Genomic DNA, 24830 nt, shown 5'->3' with positions numbered 1-24830 from the left:
GTTAGAAGCACAACCAAATAATGCTGTTACAGTATCCAAATATCGTAGTATCTAAGTATCTAAGTATCTAAAGACTTGTTTTGAATAACAGAGGGTTACATGTAATATAAAAGCAAGCATTGCAGAGCTATATTTAGTTTCTTTCAGTAGTGTGTTTAGTTATAAGTAGTAGAAGGCCTAAAAGCTTTTTTTCTCGCCTAATTTTGCTGTCTCAGTTTCTCCTAAGGCGCACTTATACAGTGTTCAAATATACTTCCAGGACTGCATGAGTTTTCCATGATCAGAAATCCAGTCTGAATGGTTTGCTTTGTCAATGATTTATTAAAGCACCTTTAAATACAGTAACATGTGCTTGGTTCCTTTCAGTTGGCAAAAAGGTTTGCGAGAGACGTCCGCAATAAAATAATGGTCCAGTTGAAGGCTCGTGGCTCTGCATGCGAAGTTTACAACATCTCGAGGACAGAAAGAGTTATTTATTTTACCAAGCGAGAGAAATACAGGAAATGTCTCACTGTTACATTTTTCCTCTTTGCACCAGGTACTGAATGTTTGATTGTGGTTTCATAGAAAGAGTAGTGTATTTAAAATGAACTGTAATCACTTCACCACATTTGTATAGACTGGTGTTTCAAGACATAACACTTTCTTGACATTAAGTGACTCTAATGTGTTTGGCGTAGATAAAAATAGGCACACACTAAAGTACATGTACCTCTTAATATATATAGATAAAACTTTTTGTATACTGATCCGACATAATCTCTTCTAATACTTAAAATCAGCTCATTCACAGTATTTAATGCTTTTTTTGTCAGTAAGGGCCCCCTGTTCCTGTTTCATCATCTCATTTTTAGATTTTCTATAAAGGGCAATATCAATATCAAGCCCCGCATCTGATTTAACATTCAGCCTTTAAACAATAACAGATTGAGTTCATTTGTCCCAACCAGCAGATAAAAAGGGGAAGAAAATGTAATAGCCTATATGGATAATATCTGGACAGTAATCAACTTATTTATGAAAATATACAAAGGTGCTTATCTTTAAAATTATGACTTGGTTTTTATACCTGGATCATTGCCAGGCATTACAGCAAAGACTGGGGAAACCAAAGTGGCAGCACTGTTTCCTATCCCCAATTCCATCACATTATGGCCCCATATAATATTATGTTATGGTATAGGAATATAAGGAACATATTATTTTGGCAGCTGGAGATGACTGCACTCAAAAGTAGTTTCAAATATTTGAACTACCGGAGGAATACATGCTGAGATGTGATGCTAACTCTAACCATGGCCTTGAACAGTCTCAAAGAATGAGATCACACTCTCTCCAATATGCCAGAGTTAGGTATAATAAATATGTATTTCACTACTATGTTGCTCCTGACTGGTTGATTATGTGGACTGTGTGTGACCTATGTTCACAGGATGGTCACATTGTAAAAGTGGGAAAGCCCACCCACCAACAGCTTGTTTATTGTTTACAAGATTGATTGCATTTGTAAAGATGTCAACCTCATGTTTACCCTTAAGGTTTAGACTTCTGTTGACATATGTTTGTCTGAGCTTTTTCCTTCAGTTTGAATGTGTCCGACGCAGGGCAAGAGCCTAACTTCAGAGCTTTATAAGGACTCTATATGTTTCTTTCTTTCATGGTGCTTCCATACTAATGTGTAACCAATGCACCTAGTAGTCTCAGCCCCAGCTACATCATTTTGTCCACGTTCGCAGCACTGCTGTCATTTTTTATGGATGAGGCCACTTGTCTGCTGTGTCACTGAGTAATCTGAATTTATCTCAGTAACACATCAGTTTTATATTGCATGGCTTTGTTCCCGAATCTCCCAAGTCTTTGCTATGATCCAGCCTGAGGTCTTGATCCCCTGTAAGGCACACACACTGCACTGTTAAGACACTTGTCTACATGACACTTCCAATATTATAATAATAATATCCAATTGCTTTGATACCAGCTAACGAGACACTGCATTGTCATCTTACTGTCATTTGTATTATCCACTCCAAATGTCTAAACGCCCAGGTCAGATCCTCATGTTGTCATTATTTTCATATTTTGTTTTTATTTTGTGTAATGACCAGCATGTTTGTTGCGCCAAAGCATCATCATGTACAGTATTTCCCTGTATTTAGGGAGATCGGTATATATTATTAGAATTTGGTTGTAGTTTAGTACAGTTTCTCATTATTTAATCAGAAAGAGCCTTGTTGTTTACTCTGATCAAGCTGTTTAAGATCTTATGTTGATGTTATGTTAAAACTTCTCTAAGAGAAAGGCATTTTTAATTTACACAAAGCTTTATTCTTACTGGCAGAATCTGACAGTTCGGCATTTATCCTAAATCTTTACAATATATAGAAACATAGAAGGTCACCTTTCAGATCCTCTCAAGCCTTTGACATCTCTGTGCTATGGAGGTAAAAGAAAGAATGATTTTGCCTGTCTGGTAATCTTGGAACAGCCATCTCAGGGGTTTGAACTATAAGCCAAAACCAACTGAGGGCCAAAAAGCAGTTTAACTATGATATACTGCTGCTGTCAAATGACAATGCTGTAGTTTTTTAAATCTCAAAAACTGAACAAAAAAATGTTTTTCCTGGTTGACAACCATGTCATTTCACAATTACAGTGATTAAAAAAAGATTTGTTGCCTCTAAACAGAAAAAATAAAAGACATTTGAATATTTTCACCTGAAGTTTTTCTGTTGCGTGCAAACAAGAAAATACTTAAATAACAGTGATTGTCGTGTTGTTCTAACGTCTCTCTATATACCGAATGTCAGGTTTAGAAATGCCACTGTCTACTTTCATTTTTCATTTAATTCAATGCTCCGAGGCCTGTACAGTTTTTCCAGCCTGCTTCATGATGTTGCTCTTTATAGAGGAAGCACTGTCTGCAGTTTGTCACATGTTAATATTTATCCAAGAACGCATCACCTCAAGGCTACAAAATAATGGGGATTGTTTAAGAAAACTGAGGAATCTGTGGCTATTGTTAAATGGTTTTTCTTCTATAAAAACTGTTCAAGACATTGCCTTGCTGAACCATATGTTGAAAGAAGACCACAGTGCAATGTTTTATATATGTACTTCCTTGAAACACAAGCGTTTCATTGTTGGTGGTGTCAGGGGAGAAAAGATGGGTCTGGTTTTCAGAAGATTTAAGAATAGGATTTCGGTCAGACATAAGGTTTAGATTCAGTATGAAGAGGGACCCTACTCTTATGGTGGGTGGTGAGAATGAGAGAGTATGAGCTTATACGCATAGAACAACACTGCCACCTGTTGGTAACTAGTAAGAGTCAGAAAAAGTCCCAGCCATATTGACTCCTGTAAATCAAGTCAAAAGGGCATCAGGAAGTTGGTGTTGAACTAGCATTTAATCTAATCCTGCAATCAAATATCTCTGAGTTAATTTGGACTAGTCATTAATCAGACAATCAGTATTAGGAGTTTATACTTGCAGTATAATGTCTTCAAAGGGAATATCTAGGCTACCTTCTTGATTATCCATTACCTGACATTTCAGACTCTTTAAAAGCAAAATAACCGCAAACTTTAAAAAAAAAAAAAAAAAGCAAAATCAGGTACTTATAGTTCTCTAGTTTGTGGATCCATTACACACTTTAAGCACCACCTTGTCTGAATCATGGCAGATGTAATAAAATGTAGCCTACCACATGGCTGTGTGTGTGTGTGTGTGTGTGTGACTTATCTTCTGATAAAATGATTTGTAAAGCATGGATGGGATTAATCCACACAACATTTACACTCCTGGTCGAAAGGTGGTTATAACTATCGTCCTCCTCCACACTCTCCAGTCCAGCAGGTGGCGGTAATGCGCCTACACGCTGGTTTGCCAACCGCCATTAAAACCCGAAGAAGAAGAAGAAGAAGAAGAAGAAGAAGAAGAAGAAGCTGCAATCATTCAATATGGCGGCCCACCGGGTAGCATGTTTAGGGTTGAATGCCCTTTATTCTAGTGTCTGCGCCCCAAAGCAGGTAACTAACTTATTATTACGTTGTGTTTTGGGGGTTTTTCATTAGGGCTGCATCGTCTGGCAGAAGGATTTAGAAAGCAGCGTTTTTAGAGCTAGTTAGTTAGTTAGTGGTCGTACTTGCTAAGCTAATGCTAGTTAGCCTGCTAAGTGACAAACACCTTTTGGTCGCTCGTTGCTAAGTTAACTAACTGCTTGTCTATTTACTGTAGTATTAGTTTATTTATACTCTGATTGGCTCGGGTTAGAATGGAAACGTTTCTCACGGGTTTTGTCTGTGGCAGCTTATAAAAGATTTCAATTTAATTTCTGAAGCTAACGGTGTCATGAAACACATCCTCACCTGTGTTACACCACCGAGCCTTCCTCACATCAGCCTCACTGAGCTCAGTGGGTTTTTGTAGGTCAGGTGAAAGGGCCGAGGCCAAACATGCTCAAAGACCAGATATAGGTCTATTGTAATGTTGACATATAGGTTTAACCTTGAATGGTTAAACGTGTGAAAGCTCAGTAGTTGGTAGGGTTTATGTCAAATGGTTCAGTTTGTGATAACACAATTGCTGTAAACTGTTATCAAGTTGTTTATGTTAGGTTTACAAAATATACAGGCCTTATTTTTGTAGTTATTAAATACAGAGCAATAGATAAGAAGGTTAAAAATTGTACTGCATGCATACAATGAGCTACCTTGATCTGAATATGGACAAGCACATAGTTTGATGATGTAGATCTCAAAGATTCTCTTTTAAACTTTGTAGTCTTTCTCATGCTACAAAACTGCGTGAACTAATGGTCGAATTAAGTTTGTTTAAATGCATTTTCCTCCTATAATTTCTCTCAATAAAGTGCAGACAAATTACAGGTTTTTATCTCTATCAATATTGATTGTATTTGATAGTTTGATAACTACATAGAGCAATCAGCCTTATGATCACAAGAAGAAGTGTTGGTAGGACTATTCTCATATTATCCATATGTAAATCTACATCTATATGTTACTGTGACCAATGTTTTTGATGTACTCTCTGCAAAAAGGCTTTACGAGCAGCCTGTGTCATTAGTATCTTACATATATCTCCATACATTCCAGCCGTACATTCTCTGTGTGGTACATTATTAATAATATTAGCTGTCAGTCAATAAGAATTACTGGAACACTGTGCAGGCCCTGAGGAGCTGCTGGGGGGCGGTGGAGCAGGTGAGGGGTTACTACGTCAACTGGAGGATGTTGAGGGACGTCAAGAGAAGACAGACGGCCTTCGACTATGCTGATGAGAGGTTACGGATCAATGCCCTGAGGAAGAACACCATCCTGCCCAAAGAGCTTCAGGTACAATGCTCTATTTCTTTTAATTAGTGTGTCTTAGAACGGAGCAATAATTCAATGTTATCATTTATTCAATTTCACTGGAATCGGGATTGTGACAATATGGTCTCATTGTGTTGCTCTTCCATAAATTCCACTTGTCTTAATTAATGATTCAGAGTGAGCTGTAATTTAAAAACTTAATAAAACTAGGTGTTAAAGTTTTTAACACACATGTAGAGTTTGGTCTAATGTAATGCACAACTGGGGAACATACTTCATTGTTTTGAATGTGACTTTAAATAGTGTGTGTCATTTTTTTTCCCAGTATTTTGTAGCGAATGCAGTATGAAATCTCACTTGAAAATGGAGCCTGCATCTTTGTGCGGATCTCTAAACAGCTGAACGTTTTTCATTTTAGCCAAATTGTCTTCTTTTTATAAAAAAGGCAGTGTACAGAGTAAAAGAGTAAATCTTATTCCACAATCCACAATTGTTGTTTTTTTTTTGTTTATCTATGTTTTGCAGGAGGTGGCAGATAAAGAAATGGCAGCATTCCCCAGGGACAGCTGCCCTGTGAGAATACGCAACAGGTGTGTGCTGACCTCCAGACCTCGGGGAGTGAAGCGGAGGTGGCGACTGAGCCGGGTTATCTTCCGTGAGTTAGCTGACCACAACCATATGTCTGGGATTCAGAGGGCAAGGTGGTGACCAGGGACATTGGACGTTACAGTCGGATTGGATCATGAAAAATCTGAAGAGCAGGACATCAGCAGTCAAGACTTGTTTTGGCCTTTTAATATCTTAGAGGTATTGACTGTAATAAAACAGTTCCACTACTATCCACAGAAGCCTGTATCTACTGAGGAGGACATGCATATACCATTTGTATAGATAATGTTTGTTTTGGTCAGTTAGTTGCTTTTCTTATGAAAAACAAACAAAATGCATAATATTTCAAGAGAAAGTTGGTTCTCAGTGGAGTAAATGTCCATGTAATTTGCTGTACTCTTAACTAATAAATATTGTATATTACAACCCTTTCTTCATATGTGTTTATTGTATACTAGATGCTAATACAGAAAGTAGGAATGTTTTATAGTGTTATTAGTATAAATATGAAAAAAGAGAACCAGATTTTTCTCCACTATGAGAAGTTAAAATTGTTGACTGACCAAGGAATCACCTATATGAAAACTGCAATATTTTATCCTATCCATGGTATAGACAAGAAAAATCAATTTTATTGACTTCCCTACTGTTGCTTCAACAGCATTTTATTTCAGTGTCTTTGGCAAACCCAATGACTGAACGAATTGTATCAATTACATACTGAATGGTGTAAACCCAGATCAAGTTTATGTACATGCTGGGGTTTTACTATGAATGTTAACCACTAACCTTAATTTAATATATATATATATATATATATATATAGTGTAAATATAAACATGAAATTAGCAATAAACGTGGTGCCATATAATTGGTGAATGAAATCTGCATTCATCAAAGTTATGAGTTTAGTCTGAAAGGCTAAAATCAGGCCGAAATAATGCCATGTAAATGTAATTACACCACTTCCAATAACATTTAGTGGATGTCAGCACTGGGTCCAGTAGGTGGCGGTAGTGCACCCATAGGTTGGTTTAGAAGGCGAAGCTCCAGAGGAAGAAGAAGCAGAAGAAGAAGCGCCGCTGTGGGAGCTGCAGACTGACAGAGACATGCACAAGAGGAGGGAAGAGTAGATACACAAACACCTTTCTGAACCGAGCGTGCGAACATAACTGATATCCTAAATGGATCCAACCGAACAGGTAAAGACCGCGTTTTTATTCCGTTTAGTGTAAGCTGACATACAAACTACGGTTTATATGGTATTAGCTAGCTGAAGTGGCTCAAATTACATGATACCACTGAACGCAATGCTACGTTAGCTAGTTAGCAAGCCACGGCAAAGTGGCGCCTGTTATTTTTGATCTAGTTTCAAGAAGTCACTACATTACTATCCAGACTTAAAACACGTATTTACCGCCAAATATTATAATAACGAAGTGACTACACTCAGTAACGGTAGTTTGCTAGCTAACGTTAGCCAACGTTAGCAGTAAGTTAGCTTTGACTCGAGTTTACCAGAACATTCGAGCAACCTAAGTTAGTAACGTAACGTTATTTGTCGCCGTAAGGTGGAGACATAAGTAACAATGATTTAAACTAGTAAGTTATAATATATGTTATATACAGTGATAGGCTAGAGGACGGTCTATGTCCCAGTTCCTGGATTAGGGAGTTAGTTGACGTTAGTTGGCATCTCAACGTTACCGACGGAGTAACTTTAATCAGTTCTGCTTCCAGAGTGTCAGCTCCAGGTAGTAACGTTACATTGATTTCAACTAAAGATATCACTCATATTATTTACCCTCAATGGCGTCAAACACTTAATCTTACATATCCGAGCAAAGTCAGTATGATACACGCAGTTGTTTTTTGTTAACAAAGTGAAACTTTTAGCTGATACGGTTAAATAATGCCCCCCAGAGGCTACACCTAAATTAATGTTTGGTTCTTACCAATAACATAAAATACCCTAAGTATTGTAGATGCAGTGAAATGAAATTAAAATTAAAATTATTAATAGTTTTAACTTGACATGTGACATGCCATTTGACTGATTTATTATTCAAATGTAGTTTTCTGTTGATCTACTAATGGAGAAACAAATTCAGCTTTGATGAGCTGGTTGTCTAAATCAGGTGTGTGCATTTGCTAGTGGTCTAATTCTTTCCCCAATACAGATCAACCAGTTGGAGGCAGATTTGTTGGAGCTGGGGTCACTCTTGGAGAAGGCAGAGAGGAAAAGAGTGCAGGAGGTGCTAAAGCAGGAGCAGAAGAAGGTGGAGAAGGAGCTAGTGGTCAAGCGACAACAGAAGGAGCAACAAGCCAGGAGAGAGGCCGACCCATCTGCTGCCTCTAAAGCAACGTACACAGTCAAGATCACCAACTACGGTACTGTGCCATTGTTTAGCAAAACTACCAGTCATTTTTGAGACAGTGCAACAGTTAATGTGCTCAAGAGCTGAAAAAGTATTTGCAAATTGTTTCACACTTTTGAATCTTCGCTGCAGCCTGGGACCAGTCAGAGAAATTTGTCAAAATTTACCTTACATTGAAGGATGTGCACCAAATTCCAGCAGAAAATGTGGAGGTCAACTTTACAGAAGGGTAATGTGATAATCAACATATATACTGGATACAGAGTGTTTATTTTTCATCACAAACTATACAATTTAACTTGATCTTTCCCTCTTTTGCAGATCATTTTCTGTTTTGGTAAAGAATCTAGATGGGAAAAACCACCAGATGACAGTCCTCAACCTGTTATTCCCAATTGATGAAAAGGAAAGCTGTAAAAAGGTAAATAAAGCCTATTCATCTGTCAAAAGAAGTGATGAGTTTGTCATAGAACTTGGCATGATTTATTTGCTGGTAACACGTAGATATAGGCAGCAAGTTGAACTTCTTATCAGTCCAAATTGGTAGCAGGAAATGAGGCTAATTAATTAAAATATTTAAGCCATAACACAGCATCTTAAATCAATTTCTGAATTTCTGATCACATTTCAAAATCATGTTGTCTTTCTAAAGATTATTAGTGTACACTAAAGCCTTCTCTGGATGGATGACGCTTTCTGTTGTTATGGGTGAACCACCTTAAGCAGTTTGTGATCCCTACAGGACAGAAAGTAGACTCCAGAACAAACTGGCAACAACCACCCCTGATTTACTACATTGATTTATTTAGTGCTTATGGCTGAGGTTCTGTTCAACAATTGCTAAATGTTTATTACAGATCCAGCAGCAACATAGAAACATGGGCATAAAGTCGTCCACTTTCTTGCCAACTGCTGATCAGTGATGACTTGCATTTTACCCTTTGGTTCAATCTGCCAACTTCTGTGGGAAAACCGAGCAGCAGAGTCTTGTTTTTCCCCGAAATGCCTGTAACCATCTTTCCTCCCTTCAACAGATAAAAACAGACATGGTCCTGGTCATGTGCAAGAAGCAGGCAGCAAAGAAGTGGGAGTGCCTAACAAAGGTGGAGAAGCAGTCTAAAGAGAAGGAGTAAGTTCAAAGAAATATTGATGCATTTTACTTTAGCTAATTTGCACAAAGCTGGGTTTTAAGTGATGAAAGGCCACTGCATGCTTCAAATGATGAATTCTTACAAGGTGTTATATGATGATGCATATGATTCATACTACTGCTACTACTGACGTTTCTTTACAAGCTAATGACAGTGGTGTGAGCAGTTGTATAAAAAAATGGCATCGTTTGTCAGTAGTGTCCTACACATTTGGCCAATTACTCCAAACAGCTGTCTCAAACATGCAGCAGCCTGCTTATTAAAGTGCAGTACCATATCTCTGTACTAGTTGTCACTGTACATAATGCAGCCTGCGTATCCCACTATTCTGATAAACAAAATGTTATCTTAACCTCCCTCAACAGTAAACCCAATGTAGATGACAATGCAGACCCGAGTGACGGCCTGATGACCATGCTGAAGAAAATTTACTCAGAGGGAGATGACGAGATGAAGAGAACCATCAACAAAGCCTGGTCGGAGTCCCAAGAGAAGAAAATACGAGGAGAGGGCATGATGGACCTCTGAACTGCTCTCACTGCTTTACCACAGCAGAAGAGGCAGCTGACATGACTTGAATATTAAATGTTATGGGTTGAACCTAAAGTCCAATATATAAAATCATATTTCCACAAACACTAGAAAAATAGTGTGCAGCCCTGGTGTTCTGATAGTCATGGGACATAATGCATAAACCTCTCAATAAATCCCACAGCAAATGCCCATACGAACGTATGGCCACTGTCCAGCAGATGGCAACCATAACACAGCAAGAAATCCCACAGTTTCATCACTTTATTTTTGGTAAAGCCAGATTTAATGGGTTAAAGTACCACAATGCAATTATTTCTCTTGAGCTAAATGTCTGTCAGTGCTTCATAGTTTAAATTTGACCAGGGTCTGTAAAGTCTCATCTTGATATTGTTCCTGTGCAGCTAAACTGAGCTGATATTTAAGATGTTTTCGTGTGTACTTTTGCCAAAGTCATGCTCATGTTCCTTTAACGGACACAACCAGAGGGCTCTTCTGACTTCTTTTTAAGTCTTTATATCAGCCTTTTATTTGTTGTCATTCCATAAATAGTTAAGATGACAGCTGCAAAGACAGTTCTACCCATGCATCATTTAATAATTTGCATCCCTGCATGGGTCTGTAGTTTACCCATTCCTGTTGCATAGTCTACTACTCTAGAACACATTCTTTGTAATTCCTTAATTTCCTAAATGTTTCTATCATTTCTATTTACAGTTGCACTGTTCATGTTTTGATTTTCTCTCATGAATATGTAAACATTATGTTTTGATTATTTAGATTATTTTACTCTGGCTCATGTCTTCACCTTATATGTATTGTTGCCCACCCTCAGGTTGTTCATGAATTGCTCACAAATATACATCTTGAACCGACTCTTCTTTGCCTGTTCTTTGTTTGTCTTCTGGTTTTGAGATCAGAACAGTTTTCATTCAGCGTTTTAACCAACTATTTATTAGATTTGGCTAGTCATGATTTCGATATGCGATCACAGAGAGCTACAATCAATACAATCCTTCACCAGATCACCTAGATTATTGTGGGTAATGCAGTACAGCGTTTAATGGTTCATGGCCTATCTTGCTCTTATTGACAGTCACAGCACATCTCAGACTGAATTAAAAGTTTTATGTTATTTACAGGGCATGAACTGTCGAGCTGTACGTTTTGTCCACTAGGTGGCAGCAGTGATCTGTATTTCGCATGGGTTACTCTGGGGATCATAAAACACACACACACACACACGGGGGAAATCTAAGCCACGATTTTACTGTAGAGATGTGAGCTTTTATTTTGTAGGATTCACGAAGGATTTGGCAGAATAACAAACTAAATTCTTCATCAGCAGTTTTGCTAAAATCAATTATAAGGCTCATTCATTTTTATTATGTGGAGGTCCAAAATAATTTATGAGTCATGTTATTAATTTGGACAAACAGATAAGGGTCATATGACCCGTTGTAAAATTTCCACGGAAATATGGCTGCTCGGAATGTGTCTAGTTAATATGTTGATCCGTGTTGATGTGTTTGCATAGTAACCTCCCGGAGACGCGTGAGTGAATGTGGTAATCATCAGAGCTCCTGGGGAAGAACCACTGCAACGCATTTCTCACTGAGAAAAGTTAGTAGAAGAAAAGTCCACGCTCGGTAAAACATTCACACACACACACACACACACACACACATACACACACACATACACACACGTCTTAACACAATCTCCCTTTTTAAGAAAGCGCCAAAGATAAGAGCCCAGGAGAGATTAACTAAAGGGGGATTTGCTTTTTAAATTCTCATCAGAATAAAGACTCCTCAGGGATGTAGTCTGTAGATTGAAACATGCAACACATTGGAAACCCCCCTCACCGCCTGCCTGCCTGTCTGTCTGCCTGCCCGGGTTACAGCGTGTCATTGGCCTCACAGTAGCACACGAGCCACATCAATGTGAGACACATCGATTATTTTTCATGAGATTTTTCATTCATGTTTTTTTTTTTTTTTTCTTTCTTCTTACATTCCAGATCAGTTTTTGATTGGGACTGTGTCTGAGCAAATCGTCTGGACTTTCTCCACCAGTGCGCCACCTCCCATCCGCCCCCCTGTTCCGTGACGCTATATAAACCTCAGCGAGTCACAGACCTCGATCAGATGGATACAGTTGGACGAGGTGGACGCATCGGCACGTACCAGACAAACTACTGACAAACAAGGCGAAAGGGATATATACACACATATATATATATATATATACATACGAACTGATCGTTCACACCGCTGCGCTACATGGATACCGGTTGTTTCACCGCGGCGCAGCGTATTTCGTGCCACACCATGAATGCGGATTTATTTAAGCCTGTTCCTGAGCGTGGACCCCAACAGTCCTCTGCCCCGGTGAAAACCAGCAGGAATAAACCCGAACAAACCAAACCAGAGCTGGCCCAGGTGGTGACAGACTCCAAGACGGGAAGATCTTACAGTAAAGGAAAGCTTTTGGGAAAGGTAGGACGATTTAAATGTTACATGTGCTCTCGCTTCACCACAGGGATCTCTCTGAGGCGTTTTATCAGAGGCGCAACGGTGGATCCAGAATCTGTGTTAAAGAGTCGCTGGTTTAGGGTGATACGGAAGCTGTGGATGATTAAAATTAAACGACTGGCTGTTTTCCAGGTGTGTTAGTAATGCGGGAATAGGGAATGACCTCGTGGGGACCAATCTCTCACCGCTGTGCGCCTCATTGCTGAATGAATCAGGCGCAAGGTGTGCCCGGCTCCTGTGCGCACACATGATTGGCATCACCTTTTTTTTTTTTTTTTTTTAATAAAGCTGAGTAATTGTTTGTATGAATCCTCGCATTTTATTGTCATCTCACTCAGACAACCACAAATCCATCTGCCTCTGACTCTAGCACGGTTCCTCTCCCATGTCGCCGCTGTAATGATTTTCACACAGTATGTGCGATGTATGAATGGAGTGACTGTATCAACATGTTGCTCGTCATCGATACGCTGCGTCGGGCAGCCAGCCAAATCTTTTTTTTTTTTCTTCCCTTTGCTGCCTGCCGCAGAGCTGGAAACGTCTCCGTCAGTTTCACGGTTAATGAATGCAGCAGCTCGGTCTGCCTCATCCCTCATGTCCTCAAGCCTTTTTAAAGTCTTGATTACATCAAGAAATGTGCATGAATACGCAGCAGTGAACATGATATTTGGGGTTGCTTGTCGGTTTGAGAATCATGAGAGCATCCAAGGCAACAAAAGATGCTGGTCAATTGATCATCTTGATCACAAAATGATTCATCAGAATAGAGTTAACCCTATAATGTTTGAGCCATGATTTGTTATTTCTTTGGCCACACCAGCCATTCACAATTGGCTAAAGTGTCAAATCATTTTGTTTGCTGTACAGCTATTTTGATTCTCGTTTCGAAGACATTGAGGCAGATTATTTATGGCCATTGCAGGTTTTCAACCTGCTGCTTTTGTTAACTGATCTTCCTGTCTGTCTCCCCCCAAGGGCGGCTTTGCTCGATGTTATGAGATGACAGACCTCTCCAACAACAAAATGTATGCTGTGAAGGTGATTCCACAGAGCAGGGTGTCCAAACCGCACCAGAGGGACAAGGTACACCATCATGCTTGTTTATATTTCAGTATGTCTGGCAGAGAGGCCCATGCGGTACCTGAATTCAATATCTGGATTGTGTTTTTAGGGTTGGAAATATACACACAAATTGATGGCCTGTCACATTTTTTTTTTTAACAGATAACGAATGAGATCGAGCTCCACAAAACCCTGTCGCACAAGCATGTGGTGAAATTCTCTCATCATTTTGAAGACCAAGAAAACATCTACATATTCCTCGAGCTCTGCAGTCGGAAGGTGAGACTTCATAAAGCTTAACAGTCTGCTCAGCTTGGATGGGCTTTGGTTGCACGTATTCAGTTTGCCTTGTTTTGCTCCAGTGAAATAAGACTATACCCACTATAGTCATTTAGTTTAAACCTAATTTTAAAGTATGCAAACCTAGCAGCCTAGTCATTGCTGGTAGAGTCCCAGACACCCACATAAATTACAGCACCACTGTGTGTGTGCAGCAGTGTTGTACAGTCCCACTGACTGATGCGGGGTTAACAGTTCACTCATTGCTCTCTCTGCAGTCCCTGGCACACATTTGGAAGGCGAGACACACGCTCACAGAGCCAGAAGTGCGTTATTACCTCAGACAGATCATATCCGGCCTCAAGTACCTCCACAGCAGAGGGATCCTGCATAGAGATCTCAAACTAGGTATGTGGCGCACACGCATGCAAACCATCCCAGGAATCTGCTGTGACTTTGGACAGGCACATGTTATTTGTGGAATGCTGACTGGACAAATGTTCTCTTTCAGGCAACTTCTTTGTCAACGAGAACATGGAGCTGCGACTGGGAGACTTCGGCCTCGCTGCCAAGCTGGAGACAGTCGAGCAGAGGAAAAAGTTAGAATTTTTAAATACTACTTCTAAGCATTTTTATAATTGAGGTAGCCACAATCTCTGACTGAAGAGATTGATATCAGAACATTCAAAATAGTACAGGTTTTTGTGAACGATTGTCTTTATTTAAACTTATTTAACTTTAAAATTTAAAAAGCATAATCATTGCTTCTATACATAAACATAACTCTCTAAAACCTGAACATTAAGAGTCTTGGACCTTTTTTCAGGGCTTCCATAATGCACAATCACTTAAAACCATTACGTCAGCTACTAAGCACACATACTTCCTCCCACTACTTTTCCCTCAGTAAGTACCTTACTAAACCGGTTTCCAAGTGGCAGTTGAATGCAACACTCAGTTTCAGTACCTGTTTGACACCATCCACCACAGAACAAAGTAATTTTCAGTATTTAATATGTCATGTACTTGTTGTTCTCAGAACAATCTGTGGGACTCCGAACTACTTGGCCCCTGAGGTGCTCAACAGACAGGGCCATGGCACAGAGTCCGACGTCTGGTCCCTCGGATGTGTCATGTGAGTTTTGGCTCATTTAAACCTAAAGTTATTTAACGTGGTTCAGTTGTGTAAAATAACATTTGCGCAGTACATGTTTTGGTTTCATTTAAGCTTAATTTTATGTTTTTGTTTTTTTTTTAAAACGGACAACCTCCAAGATTGTTTGTTTAAATCTAAATCATTATTTGTTGATCAATGGTTTTGGTTTATCCCATTCAGGTACACACTGATGTGCGGCAACCCTCCTTTTGAGACTCTAGACCTGAAGGAGACCTACAAGTGTATAAAAGAAGTTCGGTACAACTTGCCATCCTCGCTCTCTCCTGCAGCACAGAAACTCATCTCAGGCATCCTGCAGAAAAACCCCAGCGACAGACTCTCACTGGATCAAATCCTCAACCATGAGTTCTTCACCAAAGTACGCAAAAGTCGCATCAATTTCAAGAAAAAATGATGGGATTTGATACTGTTGTCCATTTATGCATACTTTTGCCATTAGCTAAAGATCGTAATGCTTTTTGGGAGTGGGAAAATGGAAAATTCTGGAACAGAATATTGCATGTCAGCGCTTGACAGTTGATCCTTTTTCACTGTGAATGAGCTGTGTGCCGTGCATCTTCCTCACCTTCTTGTTTGTTCCCTGTCTGCCTTTTTTTTTTTTTTTCTAACTCTAGGGTTTCACCCCTGATAAGCTTCCCCCAGCAGCTGTGTGATGGTACCAGAGCTCCACCCCCCCAGCCCTGCTAAGAAATTCTTCACTAAAATGGCCAAGAGCCTCTTTGGCAAAAAGAAAGCAAAAGGTAATCAGCAGTCAAGTGACTAGATCTAGTAGAACATCTTTTAGATATTTCTCTTCCCAAATGTAATTATGTAACACCTGTCATCTTGTTAATCTGGTTTTGTCTCATGAGAACTGATGTTTAAAAAATGTATTCAGTTTTTCCTTCCTTCATTTCCAAGAGCTACTGTATGTATATACACACTTGTGTGGTTAAAGACATTGTAACTAAAATACACAAATCTTGACATTGCAGTGGAGAAGATTCCATGCGAGGAAAAAGATGACAAAGACATTTCCAAGCTGGTGTCAGGCATCGTTAAATGTTCCATCAATCGGCAGATCAGCTACAAGACAGTGGGACCAAATGAGGTAAATCTCTCTCCCCGTGTGTGTGTGTCCTACTTTTGCAAGGGAATTTTTTTTGGCCTTGTTTACTTACAAAATGGGGTAATTCCAGCTACGAAGAAGGTAATAAAAGCCGACAAGTAGTACAGAAGTTAATAATTTCATGGCGGATGATATCTCTTATGAGTGTTTTGAAGTAAGCTTAACGCCTTTGCAGCATATTTAAACAAAACATTTAGAAAATGGCAATTTAGTGGAAATATGGCGACTAAAATGTCAGTTTAATTATGCGACGAGAGTTCTCATAGGATTGCAGATGCCAGCTTTAAATACCTTCTTAGACTGACTGAATATGGGGCTGCCATATGCTTTTAATTATACAAATGAATCATCCTTCTTTCTTAAAGTGACTTTTACAAATGTGTTTTCTAGCTATTTAGCTTTGTTTCACTGAGATAGCAGTGTAAGATTCTGCACGGTCCCTGAAGTCCTTCAGCCTATCAACAGATGAGTGAAATTTAGATGAGAGATGTTGCACAGTTTGTTGGTGGTAGCTGTTAATATTTAGTGAGGAACAGAAGTACATTAGTCTTATTGAGGCCAGTTTTTTTTCTAGTGTAGAGGAAATGTTACTGCTTAACAGGCAAAACCCAATGTCCTTTCTTCTCTACTATGTAATTTTAATCCTACTACAGACTGGTGTATTCATTTTAGCAAGCTTCAGCTGTGAGTGACTAAATGCCACAACAGCAGGAAGTTCAGTTGGCCAATCCCTAATCAGACTGGTCTAGTTGCTATTTATAGAGCCCAATAGGAACTGCATTGTTTGCTCTTTGGTGTGAATATTTCTTTGTCAGCTTCATAATGAGCCTGTACTGAGAAACCAGGTTGTAGTCAAGAAATATAAGCTGGATTTTTTTGTTTTCTGACTACACAAAGTAGCTGTCAGAGGAACCCTTTTTTAGCACGCGTGTTTGCAGAAAAACATTATGTTCAGAAACTGCTTTGTGGTCACATGACATTAGAAACTGCATATCACACTTGCTGTATGCTGGCAAGGAAACTGTACTACTAAAAGTAGTTTCACCCCAGTGCAGTGGCAATAAGATGCACAAAAAAAAACAATAGAGGCTATGTCGTTATTTTAGACCCACGAATGCTAAGCAAGCTAAGCAAACATTAATTAGAGAATGTCTCATGCAGTTCTTCTTAATTCTGTGGTTACTTTTTTTTTTTTTTTTTTTAATTTTTTTGGCATGTCGTGTTTTGTTTCTTCTTACTCCATCTTGTGCTCTTACTCTTTCGATGTGTTAAATCATATCTTTTGTTGTTGCTCAGGTGCCCTCTCCGACCAATCAGCTGGTCAGCTCTGTGCCTCTGGAACAGACTCCTGCTGAAGAGGAATCCAGGAAGTCAATCTCACGCTCCTTCAAGGGCACAATGGCCAGCAGCACTGAACGTAAGGCCCCAGTAAATGTATGCATTGCATTTTTAATTCCTTTTTGTCTTTTGTGGTGATCTAACTTCTGGTTTTCTCTCCAGCCTGTGAAGACGTCCTGAGCCCTGCAGCTGTTGCTGAATCGGCCATGAAAGTTCTCAACGGCTGCCTGGCTACCATGCCTGCAGGTAGGCATTAGACTGAGCTATAAAGACCACAAGAGCACTTTTGGCCTAGAGCATAATAATAATTGGAAAGTCAGATCGACGTGTTTAACCTCATGGCAATAATGAAATGCTGAGTTACATCTTTAAATATTTGTGTCAGAGATTAGAGTACCAAAACAGCATGCCAAAAAAATGCAGCTCCCCCAAACATGAACCAGCTTACATTCTGTTTTTGCAGAATCATTCAAGTTTAATCAACCAGAACATTTCCTTGCCTTTACATCCTCTGAATATCTGCTGACTCATGTAGCCTAGAGCACCTTATATCTTACAGCTTTCTTAACATTGTATTTCTTTAAGTCAGCGTTTTACCAAAAAAATGCCACCAATCTTGAATAGTTACTTTCTGTGCTTGATATTGTTCCATAATCCTAAACTTGATGTTTATTTTTATCTCTCCAGCCACTAGGAACCCACCCTGTTTGTCCAGGCCACAGTCCTTCCTGTGGGTGACTAAGTGGGTTGACTACTCAAACAAATATGGTTTTGGCTACCAGCTCTCGAACCAAAGCATTGGTGTGCTCTTCAATGAGGGAACACATCTCAGTCTTTGTAACCAACGCAAGTAAGTATCTTAAGAGCTACAGTATTTACTTAAGCTGTCATGTAAACAGCTTAGAACTTCTTGATTACTTTGACTAGACTAAGCCAAGTAACTGAACTGATTCAATGTTATACTTAACCAGTTTCCACATAGCTCCAAGCTAGCCGCTATTAACATTTTTGTTTATTCATTAAAATTAAATTGGAGAGAACTTTTGAAACAAATCAGAACACTTTAAATTATGTGGGGTTTTTTTTTTAAAAAGGTTTTCTTTCTCTCTAAACAGGACAGTCCACTACTGCTTGACCAACAACCAACACTTCACTTTCGCTACCAATTCTCTACCTGAGCAGCTTCGCAGCCAGAAACAAATTGTGGAGCTCATGGCAAATTACATGGAGCAGAACCTTATGGAGGTATGAGCAAAGTGGTTAATTTGCAGCCATTATTTTGATCAGTCAAACCCCAAATGACTGTATGCATTGAATTCTGTAATGATTTAAGGTATATACTGAGAGAAGACGAAGCCCTTTACTGAACTTTTGTAGATTTTCAAAGTGCATGTGACATCCTGGGATTTAAACAAAATATTTTCTGTCCTCTTCAGGGTGGAGATCTGCACTGTGAGGAGCAAGTCTCAGGTCCTCCTCCTCTGCTGCTTCAGTGGGTGAAGACCGACCATGCTCTGGTCATGCTCTTCAACAATGGCACTCTACAGGTTAGAAAAGGCTAATAAATTCTATATTTAGAGATAGATTTTTAAACCAGCGTAAACAAAGTTAGATGTGGTTTACCCATCTTGGTAACCTCTTACATTATGCTCTGTTTTAACCCTTTCCAGGTTAACTTCTATACAGACCACACAAAGATCATCCTGTGCAAGTCAGCTGATGACTCATACCTACTTACCTACATCAGCCGGGAACGCGTCTCATACACTTACCTCCTCAGCATGCTGATTGAGCTGGGCTGCACCTCCGAGCTAAGGCACCGGCTGCGATATGTGGTCCAGCTGCTCCAACACCATGCTGATGCCTGAGGGCACATCTCAGTGCCTCCCAGGCTGCCTGATTGGCAGATGCCTTAGAGGCAGCCTGACTGGTTAACACCTTCTTTGGCCGTCTGACTGGCTGATATAATTTCTCGAGGCAGTGCTGCAAGGAGCTGACACCTGTTCAGTTGACCAATGGAAGACTCAGAAGTTGAGCAAATATTCTTTGGACTGGTGCTTACGCAGTTGATTATCAGATTGATTGACCTTGACAAACATCAAGCAGTCAGGAAGTTGCCCAATGCAGCATCTGCCCCAAGGGTTTGTGCCTGTCTAGCTCATGCCTCAAAGGTATCCACCTGGAAGGTATTGATACCTAAGACTCCTACCTGGCCTGAAATGATGGATCCCTCACAGGCAGATGCCTAAATGAACACCCAAACTCCCAATTCACCTTCCCTCACTCACTCAAAACCACTGCTTCTTGGCTGGATCTTTCAAAGCCGCCAACCAACCCTGCAGCTTTCAGCTTCCCTGACAGCCGATAACCCAGGCATGGTTTCTCGAAGGTATCAAAACACTAAAATTGTCTTATTTGCTTGCAACGGAACAGGGATAATCTTGTAGCTGGAATGCTTTTAGGCTCAGTTTTCCAAAAGTATTTTAGCAGCAAGGTCATTTATGGCGTTGACTTGCACTGGAACTGATCTTACAGCAGAGATGCTTTGAGAACTGTAGTTTGACGAGAGAGACCCTCCTACCCTCGGTTGGTTTCTGGCCTCTTTAGACTATGGTGCACACATTCATTTATTTTATTTTTTATTTAAAAGGAAAAAAATGAGCCAGCTATAGGATCACACTACGATCTTGACCTCACATGCACAAATAACATTCCTGGCCTTATTTGATGATGGTAATGTCTGGAGAAGCTGCTTCTCCTCCAACATCACTTTTGTCTTTTTTTTTCTGTTCGTTATTGGAATCAAATTTCACTGAAATGGTACACGGCATTCTAAAGGGCCTATGGGAGCAACACAATTTTGCACTTTTATTTTTTTTGGGAATATCTGGAAAGCAAAACATTTTACTACCACTTGTAATATTTTATTTGTTTTTAACTAGATACCAAAAGGCATTTTCTTTGTTGGTTTTTAAAATTCTGTTTTTTTTAAATTCACATACAGTAGGTGAGTGTGCGTGTGTGCCACACATGTACTGGTAAACAACTGTTGGTTGGAAAATGAGGGTGGGGAGGGGGATAAAAGTGCCTTTCTGAGGGATGTCTGTATAGTGCAATAACAACCCTTTGTGAATGTCAAGCTGGATACAAACAAGGATTTGAGATGGGTTTTACAGTGGGATTTACTTTTGTACTTTAAGCAAAGTTTAAAAGTAAGTCCAATAGCACTACACTCACTACCTGGTATAAGCTTTTAGAACAACTGGTATCACAAGTATATATCCCAGTAATATCTACTAAGGAAAAAAGAAAACATTGTGCTCTGTTGTACTGTACTGTACTCTACTGTAATCCTTATCGGTTTACATTGCTTTCTTGACCCAGAGTTGTACCCTAAAAACTGTGACCTGGAATGCAAGTATTACGTACATGTGTTTTCAAAAAACCAACATTGTGAAAGCCATCTGCCAATTCAGAAGAGTCTTTATTTTTTGGCACATAATGTCCTGTTTATTTATTTTTTATTTATACATGTTTTTTATTTATTGTGTAAATGTTACGGTCTTGACAGAAGGAAATGTTCAATTCCAATCACTTTTTGTATGTAACATATTTGGGGAGGAAATAGGATAAAAATAAAGTTTATTGAAAATGAACTTTACGTACTCGAACTGTTGCATTTCTGCTGTACTTTTGATTTCCCTATACCTGATTTTATTGCTGCATTCACAGCATATACTATGTCTTGCTACCTCATTAGGTATATAAATATTTAGTGCATAGTTTTCTCTCTTGTAACAAGCTAAAACTGAAATCTAGGAAGTCTGGTAGTGACTATAAAGCTTTACAGCCCCGCTGAGAATGATAGGGCTGGGCACTATGCAGATGACATTCTTCGGTTTCTAAAAACCGATACTAGATCTATTCAACTTACAAGAAAGTTCTGAAGAAAATGACATCACCAACTCACAAGGGCAGCCTTGGGATGCAAAATACTGTAACTGGACATACCATTATTGTTCAGTCTGGGGCGACTCACATGCCTTGATACAGGTTTCAATGTGGGCTCCTTGGCCTGTTTTACCTCTTCTTTCCACACTAGACAAAGCAGCAATTAAATCATTCTACAGGGCAGTGTATCCTAGCTACTGCACCTTTACCTCTGCCTGTATGGCACATCTGGTGTGTGCTACAGACATCAGATGACGAGCATAATATGACACCACACTGCACAATGTAACTGGTTTGTGTTGTCCTCAATACAGATCCTGGGCTGCTCTTGGTGGGGTCTATCCTAAAGGAATATAAGCCAGTAGAGTCACGTTTCATGTGACACAATTGAGTTCTACTGCTTGTCTCTAGAGACTAGCTGTCTTTTATAAAGAGTTTCTGAACATGACCTTGTTCTTGTTGCCTGCAGCCCGTAACGTCACTGACACCCTCAAGTGACGTCCTCATCAAAGCATTTCTATTCTGGCAAAAATAACTTCCTTAACTAGACAGTGTATGTGTAGTTTAAAGCATATGAACTTCTCACCACTGCTCAGACGTAAAAAACGAACAACTCTAAATACCCTGTCCGGTAAGACAGTCGCAACCCAGTGTCACTTCATTTAGTAAACAGTGTTACAGGAACCCAACATGCAACAGCCCTTTTTCGACTATAGCGGTGTAACATGGTATACATCTTTCATAATGGCAATTAGTTATTAGTAATGTACGCATACATTTAGGTAGGAACCTGGCTTTGACTTTTATTTTAGCAATATATTTTAGAGTAGACGTCTAACAAAACAACTATGTCAAGACATTTAAAATATTCAATATTATTTGGTCAACAAGGCTTGGAAACAGATTATTCCAAAATACAATTCTACCAACAACAGTCAAATTTCTAGCTTTGATTTTTTCAAAATCTGCACACAGTATCAGCTGAGAGACCTCTTCAGATAAAGAGAAAATACTTGTGAGTTATGATGTCAATGTTTCAAACTTGTCAAACTAGTTCTATTATCTGTTAAAAAAGTGGGCACATTTTTTCTATTATGTTCTTGGTAATAGTTTCCATACCTATCCTATGAATACCTTGAAGTGCACACAGAGGGTTAGGAAATTCAACCATAGTTGGTATATCAACTTGCCTGATATTAACTTGCGTCTGACAGTCTTACCTTACTCACACTCTCAGCTGTTATGATGCAGCAGTGCTCTATTCAACCATGAACACATTCAGAGCAGCAATGAGAGCCAATGCAGCCTTGTTTAGTGGGTTGTTTTGTGTTATGTGAGTGTGTTTGTGGGTATACAAAAGGAAACGGCCTACAGATAGACAGGACTCACTTGGCAGCTACTCTATGAAACCCCATGGAGACCAACAGATAGGTAGATAGAGAGAGAAATGTCATCATACTCCCCCCCCCCGATTGCACACTGGAAACTGGGGCAGCAGCAAGAGATCACAAGGCTGCTTTGCTGTGACTCTGAGGCCAAAATGTGCTGATTTCACATCTTTAATTGCAGCGTGAGATGTTCACTTCACTCCACTCAGCCTGTTACCTCAGAGGTGTAAATGAGAATCTCTACTGTCAAATTCTTTCTGAATTCTATATATTACACACTTTCTGCACTGCTAATCTACTCTGAAAGAAGTGATCAAGAACACACTCATATCATATACCAGCTTTGCATATAAATGTTTGACCTCATTTGGTTGAATTTTAATAACTTTTTATAGTGAAATTTAGGGATTTAGGTAACTTTATTTATTATTGGAGCCCAGCTTTGAATTTAACAATAATCTTACACACAGAATCAGCACTACCAAAATGATGAATTACAAATTATGTTGACGTCAGGTGTACTGTTGTAATGACGTAAGATATGCAAGCAACGAGACAAGCACATACAGAAAGAGATGTGCTGATTTGTGCCCATGCATGTTAGAGAGAGGGATATGGAGGAGAAACGGACCCTTATCTCATCCTAAGTTACTGATGCTATCTGCTCACACTGACAAGAACAAATAGAAGAAGGAACTATTCTGATTTGTATTCACCTGCCTGCCTCATTATCTTCTTTTCAACTGTTCACTGCTGTTCTTCAGAACCATAGTCCTCAGTATGTGGTCTAAAGGTGACCCAAATTCAGCAAAACTCAAAAACAACAAGCCAACAGTATAACCATGCATAATGTGGTACATAACCACTTTATCTGAAAATAAAACTGAAAGTGAAAATATTTGTAATAACCGGTAATCGCAGGAAAAACAGGTGTGAATGATTAAGTAGAGCAAGTAGAGTAGGTCAGAGTTGAATCAGGTCACTGGTCAGTAAACCCTGACAGTTTGGGTTATAATTTTACAGTTCGCCCTTGTTTTGTCTTCCAAATACAATTGGCTAACCAGGGGCTTTGTTTAAAACCTGCATCTTCCCCGCTTTTGTTTCTTGTCCCATTCCACTATTTTCCACTGTAGCTGTGCTCTTAGACCTCAGAAATCTTTTTAGAGAGTATATTATGACAACGGATAAAACCAATTGCCAAACAAATAAAAAAATATCCAGTTTGTGAGTGAAATTACCCTTTAACAAGAGAGTATTATTGTATGGACTTTGTATTTCTTTTGATGTCTCCACAGTAGTTACTGTTACATGTAAGATAGTTTTTACCTATTACTAACCATAACCTAATCTGTGGCATAAACATGTCTTTTGCTTCTTCCTTTTACAGAATGATGTGGTTTAAAGCATTAGGAATCCAACCCATGTTCAGTCTGTGAAAGCTCTGACATTTGTTAAACAGGTTCCAGGAAACATCCACAGATTCACAGGAAGTAATGCGTTTTATGCTCCCATCAACAACAGCACTTTGTTTACAATAAACTGAAGATAGATAGCATGGAACTCTGCCATAAAACCATGAAAATCATTAAAAGGAATGGTGTCTCTGAATGTGAAATGTGGAATTGTCACACTAAGATTTACAGTAGAAAATGTTATCTTTTTTTTCATGGTGAGATAACCCACCCACTCCTAAATCTGAAATCATTTCCTGTGGAAAGACTAGACCTGTGACGTCTAGGCCAGAAGTGCTATATTAAAAAAACCCAAAAAAAACACCCTATTGCTAGTCTAAATCAAAATCAATCAAGTATATTTAGGTATGGTATTACTTTAGTCATTCTGTTTTGTTATGTTTAATTTACATAATTGCATTAATATTAACTTAAAAAGCCATGATTGGCTGACAGTACTGATAAGACTACTACTAAGTGTTTTGACTGGTGGCTCTTTATGGCTGACAACAGCAGCAGCCATAAAGATGTGAGCCTGT

The 24830-nt window shown here is 39.2% G+C and overlaps 3 protein-coding genes across 3 annotated transcripts; all 3 read left to right on the top strand.

Annotated features, from left to right (window-relative positions):
• The first annotated feature begins 3890 nt into the window (after window positions 1-3890).
• mrps14 (mitochondrial ribosomal protein S14) lies at window positions 3891-6366 on the top strand. The gene is made up of 3 exons (XM_051408331.1): window positions 3891-4026; window positions 5188-5352; window positions 5857-6366. The coding sequence occupies exons 1-3, from the start codon at window positions 3958-3960 to the stop codon at window positions 6037-6039; spliced, it is 417 nt and encodes a 138-aa protein (XP_051264291.1). The 5' UTR covers window positions 3891-3957; the 3' UTR covers window positions 6040-6366.
• Window positions 6367-6974: 608 nt separating this feature from the next.
• On the top strand, window positions 6975-10875 carry cacybp (calcyclin binding protein). The gene is made up of 6 exons (XM_051404919.1): window positions 6975-7142; window positions 8121-8331; window positions 8451-8547; window positions 8640-8739; window positions 9353-9447; window positions 9835-10875. The coding sequence occupies exons 1-6, from the start codon at window positions 7125-7127 to the stop codon at window positions 9995-9997; spliced, it is 684 nt and encodes a 227-aa protein (XP_051260879.1). The 5' UTR covers window positions 6975-7124; the 3' UTR covers window positions 9998-10875.
• Window positions 10876-12139: 1264 nt separating this feature from the next.
• On the top strand, window positions 12140-21157 carry plk3 (polo-like kinase 3 (Drosophila)). Its single transcript, XM_051402659.1, is given in 16 exon segments — window positions 12140-12501; window positions 13513-13620; window positions 13762-13878; window positions 14157-14286; window positions 14390-14477; window positions 14918-15013; window positions 15215-15413; window positions 15670-15691; window positions 15694-15795; window positions 16030-16145; window positions 17460-17580; window positions 17664-17747; window positions 18189-18351; window positions 18617-18746; window positions 18938-19048; window positions 19172-21157. Coding segments are annotated over 16 exon segments (2001 nt in total). The 5' UTR covers window positions 12140-12285; the 3' UTR covers window positions 19370-21157.
• The last annotated feature ends 3673 nt before the right edge of the window (window positions 21158-24830 follow it).

This window comes from Dicentrarchus labrax, unplaced genomic scaffold, assembly GCF_905237075.1.
Source record: "Dicentrarchus labrax unplaced genomic scaffold, dlabrax2021, whole genome shotgun sequence".
Taxonomy (NCBI): Eukaryota; Metazoa; Chordata; class Actinopteri; family Moronidae; genus Dicentrarchus; species Dicentrarchus labrax.
This window is presented reverse-complemented; position numbering and strand designations above follow the sequence as displayed.